The sequence below is a fragment of the Alosa pseudoharengus genome, unplaced genomic scaffold, assembly GCF_046254945.1.
Source record: "Alosa pseudoharengus isolate Yale_2024_CS ecotype anadromous, Long Island Sound unplaced genomic scaffold, YU_APseudo_1.1 YU_APseudo_1.1_scf_18, whole genome shotgun sequence".
In the NCBI taxonomy this organism is placed as follows: Eukaryota; Metazoa; Chordata; class Actinopteri; order Clupeiformes; family Clupeidae; genus Alosa; species Alosa pseudoharengus.
This window is the reverse complement of record NW_027468650.1, coordinates 31,870,101-31,881,060: the sequence shown is the minus strand read 5'-3', so window position 1 is coordinate 31,881,060 and position 10,960 is coordinate 31,870,101. Positions and strand designations below refer to the sequence as shown.

Here is a 10,960-nt window from a genome sequence, read left to right as displayed (position 1 = left end):
GAGTTTGAAGTTTTAGTCTAGGCTACTTCATGCCATTCATACATATGCGGTGTAGCCTACAAAGATCTTAAAAATATATAATGTTTATATTATTATAATATAAGTAAGTAGTATAACAACATCACACCAAGTATGTATTTACTAAGCAACTTTTTTTTTACTTTATTTACTAAACAACATTTGCTTCAGTGTTTGGTGCCATCTAGTGGTCCTTATCAGGTCATTCAGAAGCTTGCCATCAGGGGCAAGTTCAGAGTCAAAACGTTTTGCACAGTTCTGCTAAGGTTTCCTGATTGAACGCCATGTTTGGTTACAATGGTGTGCAATGATGGGCATCAGACTTTTAGAGTAGTTTTCTCTCATTTGGTGGGTGTCTCAGAGGAGCTATCCTATCAGCAATAATGTGTATACTAAAAATGTCGTATTGAAGAGAAAGTGTGCACAGCTCACTTATTTACAGATGAAAGATTAAATGAAAAATTGAAAACAAAAGGAAACATATTAGGCCTACTAATTCTTGATCTCATCAAATTTGTGTTATGTCAATGGCCTTCTCAGCTGCACTTGCACAACCACTGTTTATTTAAATTAGGCTACACACTTTGCAACTTTTTTGCCTGGCTTGAACTCAACCCAGTATTTTTTCATGATTTGTCAATAACCTGACTTTTGGCTAATTTTGTAAAAGCTTTTAAGACAAAACTTCCATTAAAAACTTTAAGACTAGGAGTACAGCAACATAAAAAGCATTGTGAGTATGGGCCCATGCAAGGTTGTAAAAATTGTGGTAAAACAAATGTTTTTCTGACCAAGAACTATTGCTTAAATGGCTACATACACACACACACACACACACACATACACTGGCATTTCTGAGAAAAACCAATACAAAATCTGATTGGCAGGTTGAGTGAGGAAATTAGGAGCAAAGAGGAAATAAGAACTTATCCAGTTAAAAAGAGTCATAGCCACAGTTTTTGGCTTTAATACTGATTACACAATCACACTGAACCATGGTAATCTGGCTACACATACCCAAAAGGGCCTATGTTTTTACATAAAACTTGCTAAACTTTGCCCCAATATTTGGACTTATTTTTATATATTTATTATAGTTATATATATACCCGGGATCCATAAAAGCACTCCATCATGGCACAACATGCGCTGCCAACTAAAATTACACAACAGGATGCAAGATATGTGATCTGTAAAATCTGTAAAAGCCCTCCTTCACAACCAAACAGCAGACACTGCATGATCTGAAGTCAGGAATGTTTAGCTTTGACCTCTCTCAGACTCTCTGTAGTACAAGAAGAGCAGGACAGGGAACCTGAAGGTAGCCAGCAGTCACAAACTGAGGAACACAGTGTCAGAAGCCTCTCTTACTCCAAGAGCCTAGAATCCATATTGGGGACATGCCTTAGATGCTTTGCTTGTTGTGTGCGCTCAAAAAAGCTCTGCTGCTTGTGTGCAGTCTTGGGATGGACAATATATGGGAAACAACGTGGCTCAGACTGACCCATACTGTATTCAGGCCACTTGACACATTGCTACCTGCGCGTCATGGCGCCAAGTGCGACATAATTCTTGTTCACTATCTTACACCCAACGCAGTGATGATTTTTTCGCCAAGCGCTCGAGTTCACAAGTTATCAAATGAAGATTGTGCACCCACGGTTATGTCAATGAAAAAGATAGGTGTGGGATGGTGGGATGGAGGCATGGTCACCAAGAAAAACCTGGTCTAAAGTGAACAGTGCATGTAAAGTACAATAAGGCGCCCTGTCATGAAATGTAAGTGAGCCCTTAGCAACAAGTGGTAACAACTCAAGTAACGACCCGTCTGCTTGGATGAATGTCCTTAGGATTTTTATGCAGTCATTCCAATAATATTGTGGTCTTGCTTTTTTCAGGATTGTAACCCCTTGTCAGTCAATAGTGAAATAACTAAGTGTAAGACTTTGTTTTGTCCTTACTATGAGTTTAACCCTTTTGAACAAACCCTTTTGCGCCTGGCGTCTGATGACTTATTCACCGTTAAGATAGCAAAAATGGACTGAACATGCCCTAAATGTGCTTAAACCATACACTTCAGACCATACATTTTAGACCAATAAGAACCAAAATATCAACTAACCTTACACTATAATCAAGGACACAATAGAAGTAGGCCTAGACAGTGTTGACATTACGTACAGGTATCACTCGCTCTGCACATTTCTTTAGGATATTTTCATGTTGGAGACATTGGCAGTGAATACAGACAAATTAATCTTGCCTGCAATGATAAATGTATTACCAACATAATGGCCATTTCAGACTCACAAACATGTGTACAGTCAGTCTTACTCTGCCTTAGCTCGGATCCATCAAGTGTTTAGTTGGCTATTGACTCTGTACTTGCCCTAACTCCCCTCTCAAATATATGTAATGTCTCAATGACCTGTCTACCACCTGATCTTTGGCCAAATAGATATTTGCCTTTTTTTCAGCTGTTTCATGGCCAGCTTAATGTTTGAACTTTAACTTATTCATTTTGATCAAACGCGAAAGGGAAAATTGTTATATGTGAAGCAGGCTTACGTCCTTAAGTGCATCAACCAGGTCAACAATGTCTCTAAATACAGGCCTTAACATGAACTCATATTTCATAACACAACATCAACACAAGACAACAACAACAAAAAAATTAAGAGTTTGGTTCCAAAATGCTATATCTCCATTTAAAAAAAAAACATGAATAAGTCATGTTATTTAATTGTATATTTCAGGTAATATCAATGAAATTGCAGTTGTGTTGTTTTGTTGAGTGAAAATCAATAAAATAACAGTAGGCCTACCCAATTACAGTTCTAGCCTACTGAAATTACTTAGAACTGAATTACAGTTCTAACAAAATGTAAAAAAATGATTTATGAAAATTCCTTAAAATGGAGATTATAGCGATTTGGAACCAAATTCTTCAGACATTTTATAGTTTAATGAATCTAAGACAAGTTGTGGAAAACAGCCTGTTGCTTTTCATCCTCTCAAACAAATATTGACCTTAAAATAACCTCGAACACATTCAAGGTCGGCGACACCACGCTATGGCCTGGACCAAACAGTAGATGGCGCAATATCCCTACTATTAACTTGCTATTTTGTCTGCCCGTGGAGGTGAAATGCTAGGCGGCTGCTTGAGACATGATGACTGCGTCCAGCGTTAGAATACTTTAACAGGTGGCTATTCTAGTCATTGACCTGGGGTTTCAAATGAATGAATGAATGAACGAGTGAATACGTGTGTCTGGTCTAATACTGATATTAATTTGTTTTTTATTGGCCGGAAATGCTCACTGTGTATGAGTCTATGCATTTTTGTCAAAACGAGCATCGTGCATTGATTGTGAATAAAACAAGTATGTATCTAGTGTGCATCGGGAATTTGCATTATTTGTGCCTGCAATACTTTTACAGTTGTGCAATGTTCCTCCTTTTTCAAACATGTTATGCGGTTATGATGTTAAGCGGAATTTATGTTCTCTAGGCTACATCACCAATTATCATGAAGAATATCATCTAAAAGTTCCAACAGTTCCTCACTTTTTCTTAAACTGGACCGCTGCCCGATTATTAATTTGATGAAAGATGAGGCATCGTGTCTTCTACAAGTGTTCCACCCACGTAGGCTACTGCAGCCTTCTACCTGTCACACCCACCACCACAGTAAATTTGATAACAGATGTGCAAGACATACATTACAGCATCAAACGGGAGCATGGGAAAATACCACCCACTCAATAGTGCTGCTGATTATGTGTTACTGATACAGATTGTTACATTCGATTGGTCTTGCAAATGGGTTCCCACGGTATACTCCGCAGCAAACAGGGGCACAGGGAGCAGGGTTGCATACGTGGTTCTCCCATATTCCGACAAAACTATGACTATAGAGTTTGAATATGTTCACTACCATACCTATATCTATAGACAGACTACAGGTTTCGTTCGATTCACTACTGGAGGTCATTAATCCAAGTACACAAATCAGATGTAGACAAGATGGAACGCATGTATTGAACTTTGAGTAGGCTAGGGAATGATTAGCTACATTTGCATAAATTATTCTATCAAATAAAGCTTGTTGATATTTAAGTAATACGTTCCAATGCAATGATAAATAATTATTGTGTTGCAAAAAAGGCATTAATCGGAGAGCTTTTGAAAGGACTGATATGAAAGCTTCTGCATAACATTGTAGATGTGTGCATACCCGTTTGCGCTGATCACACAGTAAAGGCATGCCCACCGAATGGCACCCCTCTTTTAACTGATAAACACGTCGTGTCGTGAGTAAAAATTCTACAACCCCTCCTCCTGAAAATGGTCTTGGTCGTATGTGCATCCGCTATATTCCATAGGAAATAGTCCCGTCATAGCCTACTGACACACGGCCAGCACGCTTTGGCGGGAAAATACAGGGGCGGAGTAATACAACAACACACTGGACTTATTCATGCGCCAAATGACAGTCTACACTTCATTTCGAGTAGCAAGCCCGGGGTGCGAACATTCTGTGGACTCAGCTGCTCCTTGCTTCGAAAAAGTCGCAGAGATTTTTATTGCCACCTAGGCTGGCAGGAACTATTTCTCTCTGGATATTACTTACTCAGAGTGCGTGTTTTTGGCAGCATTAACATTTTCAACGCAAACGGAACATTTTCCCTTATTGCCTCCGTTGAACACACGGTAAGGATTTTGGTTTGATACGCTTTCGTCCATCAGTAGCGCAACGAAATCCAACACAAATAAGCATGCATTTTTTTTTACCGAGAATTAGCATCCTCGTGAAATGTTAAGGTTTATAAAATACGTTGATGTTAAGCTTGTTAAAGATCCTATTTTCATTCGTCCCATTGCATGCATTTCCCCTAACATGCTTCGTTTAAATGTCCATTAGCAACACTGAGATACCGGCTGTTGTAGCTGTAGTTCGTTTGCGTTTGCTGTCAGCTGCTCTCCTGCTTGCAAGTCTGTTTTGTGGACGACTACTCTAGCAATAGACGACTTAAACTTCCATTGTATGTGATACTTAAATAAAGATTTAGATGGTTATCGATCTCCACGGTCATGAACCAACAGTGAAAGCCTGGAGATAGTAACGGAAACTGGAAACATTGCGTAGGGTTTCCTTACAAACTGCATATTGTAGACATGGGGTAACCTCAACTTAACGTTACTTTTAGCAGCTATGTAAATATGTGATGCTGTTGCAACTGGCCGACGTCAATTTAATGTGGAATTTTTTGTATCTCCTAGGTCGCCAAAATGCCGCTAAATTCAAGTTTGGCGAGTAAAAACTACGACTACGATTATGACATGGTTCAGCCGTACTTCTATTTTGAAAACGATGAGGATTTCTATCACCAGCAACAAGGACAGCTTCAACCGCCCGCTCCAAGTGAGGACATTTGGAAGAAATTCGAACTGCTGCCCACTCCGCCTCTGTCACCAAGCCGACGACCCTCGCTCTCCAGTTTCTACCCCTCAACAGCAGACCAGCTAGAGATGGTGTCAGAGTTTCTAGGGGACGACGTTGTCAACCAGAGTTTTATCTGCGACGCAGACAGCTCCAAGTCTATCATTATACAGGACTGCATGTGGAGCGGCTTTTCTGCTGCAGCCAAGTTGGAGAAAGTGGTTTCTGAAAGACTTGCATCGCTCCAGGCTGCTAGGAGAGAATCTTCAAGCGACCGCACGGATAGCAGCCGGTTGAATGCGAACTATTTGCAAGACCTGAACACCTCTGCTTCGGAATGCATCGATCCTTCGGTGGTCTTTCCTTATCCCCTGGCCGAAAATCCCAAACCCAGCAAGGTGACACAGTTGACAATTATGTCAATGGAAACTCCTCCCAACAGCGGTAGTAGCAGCGGTAGTGATTCAGGTGCGTTTCTGTTATTTTGAATTTGCTTATGTTTTAATTATATTATTACTGAAAGCATGTTTCCCTTAAATGGTATCAAAGTGGTTATCAAAATAATTCAGATTGGCCGTGCATACCTAAATTGAAGGTCCCTCTTTTGGGGGTTTCAAAAATGGTTTCCAATTGACATTAGAATCTATGCACTGTGCAAGATAATCTCTCCATTGAGAAACTGGGATGATATCGGTCACGGGTGCCCTTGATGTCAAGGGTGGAAAGCGTGAAAATTTGCACTAGATGATCCGTAGCCTACCAGTGGTAGTTGCATAAGCAACTCCCCCGCCCCTTCGGCCCCCTCCCCATCCCGATCCACTGCTATATTCCAGCCTCTAGACAGGCATGAACTGTAGGCTAGACTGTAACACTGCGGTGTTCAAACATCAGCTGACGAAGAAAGGGGGCGGGGACTGGAATGCAGAGATTTTTTTTCTAACAGAAGTGTAAAGAGGCACATAGGTTTAACTCTTCCAGTTCCTTTTCCAGTTTCTTTTTTTTTTTGCTTTTGTTTTTTTTTGTTGTTGTTGTTGATTCTATTCACAGTATTGAAAACTTATATTTATTTGTTTTTGTCCTTGCAGAGGATGAGGACGAGGATGAGGAAGAGGAGGAAGATGATGAGGATGACGAAGATGATGAAGAAGAGGAGGAGATTGATGTAGTGACCGTGGAGAGGAGGCAAGCTGTGAGGCGGAGCGACTCTGACCCCTCAAACTTGCGCCAGCACAGCCCCCTGGTGCTCAAGCGGTGCCATGTCTCCACCCATCAGCACAACTACGCCGCCCCGCCCTCCACCCGTCACGAGCAGCCCGCTGTCAAGCGCTTGCGCCTGGAGCCGGTCACTGCCAGCAACAGCAACCGTCCCGGGAGGCAATCGGGTGGCAGCCGCAAGTGCTCGAGTCCACGGACATCAGACTCTGAGGACAATGACAAGCGCAGGACTCACAACGTGCTCGAGCGCCAGCGGCGCAACGAACTCAAGATGAGCTTTTTCGCTCTGCGGGACGAGATCCCTGAGGTAGCCAACAACGAGAAGGCTGCCAAGGTGGTGATCCTTAAGAAGGCCACAGAATGCATCTTTAGCATGCAGTCAGATGAGCAGAGGCTCCTGTCACTTAAAGAACAGCTGAGGAGGAAAAGTGAACAGTTGAGACTAAGGCTGGAACAGCTACGGAACTCTCATGTATGAAGTCTGACCGGAGGAAATATCAAAACAAGAGACATTTAAATGTTCGGATTTTTTATGCAAGACTGTTGCTCTGTATAGTTGACGTTGCATGCAAATGCAATTTTTTTTTAATCTTGTCTGATTTACATGTTCAACTGCCACAAAGTTTTAAAAGTGGCAAAATTTAATAATTTGTATTTAAGTCATTTATTTTTATTAATAAAATATAAAAAATAAGGCTGCTAATTGTGTAGACCTTGAAAATAAATACTCAGTTTTGTATTTTTTTTTGTATATAACGAATTTAATATTTCATAAGAAGTGTATTTTTTTGGTCTTGATCGTGTGAGTGTTCAAACTTTGTTTCACTATGTTATTTCCATGTTCCAGAATCAAATACATTTCTCTTTCAACTTAATCCTGTTGCTTGATTCTTGTATTACTTCCAATGAGTTACAACCAAACAACTTTAAGAAAATATAGTGACCTTGGATGATCTGAAACCCACATACATAGGGTCTACAAAGGAACACAGAGCTTGAAGATGCACTCTATGGCACCAGTTATACTAAAAGTGTCTGCTGCATACCAGAAATGAGTGCAGCAAAATAAAAACCTTGTCATGCAGTCTTACTTTTGATAGATAGTACATCAGGCCACGTAGAATTCAACTTAGGCCCCCTCTATACACTGCAGGTGACTTTCTAATTAATAAGGTCTGATGCAAATTAACTTTAGATGCTGTACAATTCCAAGATGTCAACTACCAGACAGCTAGTGGCATGTCTCAAGAGTAGCATTAAGTGTCTTGTCTCAGTCACTGACTATATGCATAGTCAATGGTCCTTGTGAAGTACATTCTTAACACCTCTCTGTCTCTAATTAGGATGAGTTAGAAAGCATTTGGCAGATGAGATAAAGCTCGGCTGTGCCACTCATATACCCTACCCTGCTTTGAAAGTGAGCCAACCGGTGCCCTGGTCTATCTAATCTCTCCTAAAGTCTGGTGCAGTTTTATTTACATTATGCCACCTGCTACGCATATCATCATCTTGTTAATGGAAGATGAATTACCAGGTCTGTGCGTGGACTACATCGGCCAACCACACCCTCCGCACTTACCTACACTGTAGACATGCCACACCATATATTACTCAATTAGTCTGTAATGATGTTTCTGACGGGTTTCTGCCCACCTAATATTTTATAAAAACGCCTGTTTATCTTATTATAGTATGAAGGTGGAAGAACAACGTGAAGAATGCACCGATTTCATTTTCAACCACACTGCCGTGGTAAATCACTGCTAGTGCAACCACCTCCCCTTTGCAATGTCGATCCTAGATTTTCATCAAAGGAACAGCACATTCGGCAAACCACCAAACTAGTCACAATTACAGCCGTTGTACGGGTATTCTATGTTCAAACGTAAATACCCATACTCTTGACCTTACATTTGAATTTTGTACGCGTATGTATCCATTTCTGTGGCACTGTTTTCTCCAGCAACCTCGCAGTGGAAGCGCTGCAAACCCGTGACGTCACAACTGTATCTGACTGTATGCAGAATGTTCCGGCGAGCGCGTGCTCTGAGCACATGGAAAAGGGGGTCGAGATTTAGCGACTATGTGAAGTGCAACCAGAAAGCAATACCTGTACACCTCAAAGGAATATAATTTTACCACCACGCAAACAAAGCAAAATGGGTAAGGACTTTATTTATTTCCCTGTCCAATTATGCCTTATCTATTCATGCTGTTTGATGTCATTGCCTACACATTAGCTTATGGAAATACTCTGTTACCCAGGTAGAATACATTGATGGTAATAAAGGTCATACGTTTGATTGTCCAAAGAGGCTTTGAATGTGTTATCCGCGTTGTTAATGCTTTTTAATGTCAAGTGATTGGATGCAATAAAAAAAAAACAATTGTTTATTAGCTAAGCTAACAAGCTACATTGCTGAAATGATATCTTGATGTAGCATACTTGCAGAACATCCTTTATCCTCCTTCATATTTATCTATTGAACAAAGACATCCAACATGTGTATTTTTATGACTTTTGATCAATTGTTTTTAAGTTCTAATCTAGACATTTGAGCAAGTGATATGATATTGAGATCTTGAGCTTGTGCATCTTTTATAAACATATTGATTCCATGAGGCAGTACCAGTATCTTGCTAGTCAAATGGCAATGCACAATACATAAGTTAAATTTATAGTTATGCCCCTCATTGCTGACCTCTCCCATCTCATAGCCTAAATTGATTTTTTATATAGGCCTAATGCAAAATAGCTGTCTTAGAATAGATTTCCCTACACTCCCATGTTAAAAAACAGGTCTAACAAAGAGGTTTGGAACATTCATATTGTTAACATTTGACCATGTGCTCTCTGCCCTTAAAGCAGTCTGTGCTCTATTTTGGAAAGCTGACAGGTTTTTGTGCTTGTCATGATATGTTTGTATGTACAAACTATTATATTGATCTTATAGTAGCCCATTATTATATAATATAATGTGCAGCGCTTCATTCGAGCTACATCAGTGCTGAGTTTGAGTCTGTGCAGAAGTATAGATTGGACTGTTCACCTAATACCCTCCTCAATCTGTATTTTTATTACGATGAGATTATATCTTACTTTTGTTGTGACTATTTAATGCAACATGAAGGATCATGCAACATTGATTTTTTTTGCAGCTTGTGAGGTCCTTGTTCTGTTGTGAACAGCCTCTTTTTTGTCTGACCATGTCAAAATAATAAAGCTCTTATCGCTGTACGTAAACACATATAAGACTTGTCGACTGATCCGAGTATAGAACTCCAACGATTATTTATCCTCCGTAACAGCTGGATAACATGTTTTGCCATCAAACACTAATGTCCATTCTGATGTGATAGGTCCTCAAACAGTGAGCAGATTTCTGGAGAGCAGAGAGTTAATGCCTCTTCCCCATCTATGTGTAGGATATGTCTCTGCGTCTGCATCCCCCCCCCCCAAAAAAAAGGTTAGATGTTAGGGTCATATTTCAGGTCTGACCATCAGGAGGGAGTCACATCAACACGGCAATCAGACATGTTTGTCTATTGCCACCTCAAAAGTTTCAGGGTGCAAACCAAACAAACCTAAATGAATCTGATGAGATTGCTGATCTCAGTTTTACATCTATGAGGAAACAGATTTAAATATCCATGCTCCTCCTTTAACTTTTTGGCATTTGACTTTCCAAATCCAAGCAAACTGTCTTCAGAACTCGGCACTTTTCATAATGTCCGTCTTTGTAAAACCCAGTCTCTGAGACAAGCAAAGTTGGTTGGTAGAGAACGGTGGCCAGCAGACTGTAGCGTAGGTGGTTGAAAGGACATTCATGGCACAGTAAATGCAACTACACAGTGCTTCTCAGTCTCCCAGTTTCAGCCTCTCAGTCTCCAGCTGAAACCTAAATAAATCAGAGCTGTTAGCCTAGCGCCGTGCCAAGTCACGGCACAGGCACACACACACACACACATACACACACACACACATATACACACCTACACTGTGCACACACATATACTGTGCACACATGGCCCATTTCGATCTGCTCAGACACATGTGAACAACAGCCCGGCTGTTTCTTGTTCTTTGGATTGCGCTATGCAGGTTACGTAATCTGCCTGTTTTTGGAGCGGAGATTCATGCTGAGCAAAACCTAGTGGCAGATGTATCCACATAGACATGACAGAGCCCTGTCTGGTGCCTCCCTCTCTCTGCACACATGCATTTGCACACACACACACAGGCATACACACACAGGCATATACACACACAGGCACACACAC

The 10,960-nt window shown here is 40.8% G+C and overlaps 1 protein-coding gene and 1 long non-coding RNA gene across 2 annotated transcripts in view; both read left to right on the top strand.

The window, feature by feature from the left end:
* The first annotated feature begins 4,530 nt into the window (after nt 1-4,530).
* Nucleotides 4,531-7,554, top strand: myca (MYC proto-oncogene, bHLH transcription factor a). The gene is made up of 3 exons (XM_076290944.1): nt 4,531-4,734; nt 5,305-5,932; nt 6,550-7,554. The coding sequence occupies exons 2-3, from the start codon at nt 5,314-5,316 to the stop codon at nt 7,155-7,157; spliced, it is 1,227 nt and encodes a 408-aa protein (XP_076147059.1). The 5' UTR covers nt 4,531-4,734; nt 5,305-5,313; the 3' UTR covers nt 7,158-7,554.
* Nucleotides 7,555-8,486: 932 nt separating this feature from the next.
* The window catches only part of LOC143131765 (uncharacterized), a 34,405-nt gene continuing 31,931 nt past the window's right edge, over nt 8,487-10,960 (top strand). The window contains exon 1 of the long non-coding RNA XR_012988202.1: nt 8,487-8,842. This is a non-coding gene — a long non-coding RNA (uncharacterized LOC143131765). The remainder of the gene's footprint in view (nt 8,843-10,960) is intronic.

Coding starts and splice junctions, on each gene's coding strand:
- myca (XM_076290944.1), top strand. CDS start 5,314: ATGCCGCTAAATTCAAGTTTGGCGAGTAAAAACTACGACTACGATTAT. Junction 5,933..6,549: donor TAGCAGCGGTAGTGATTCAG/GTGCGTTTCTGT, acceptor TTGTCCTTGCAG/AGGATGAGGACGAGGATGAG.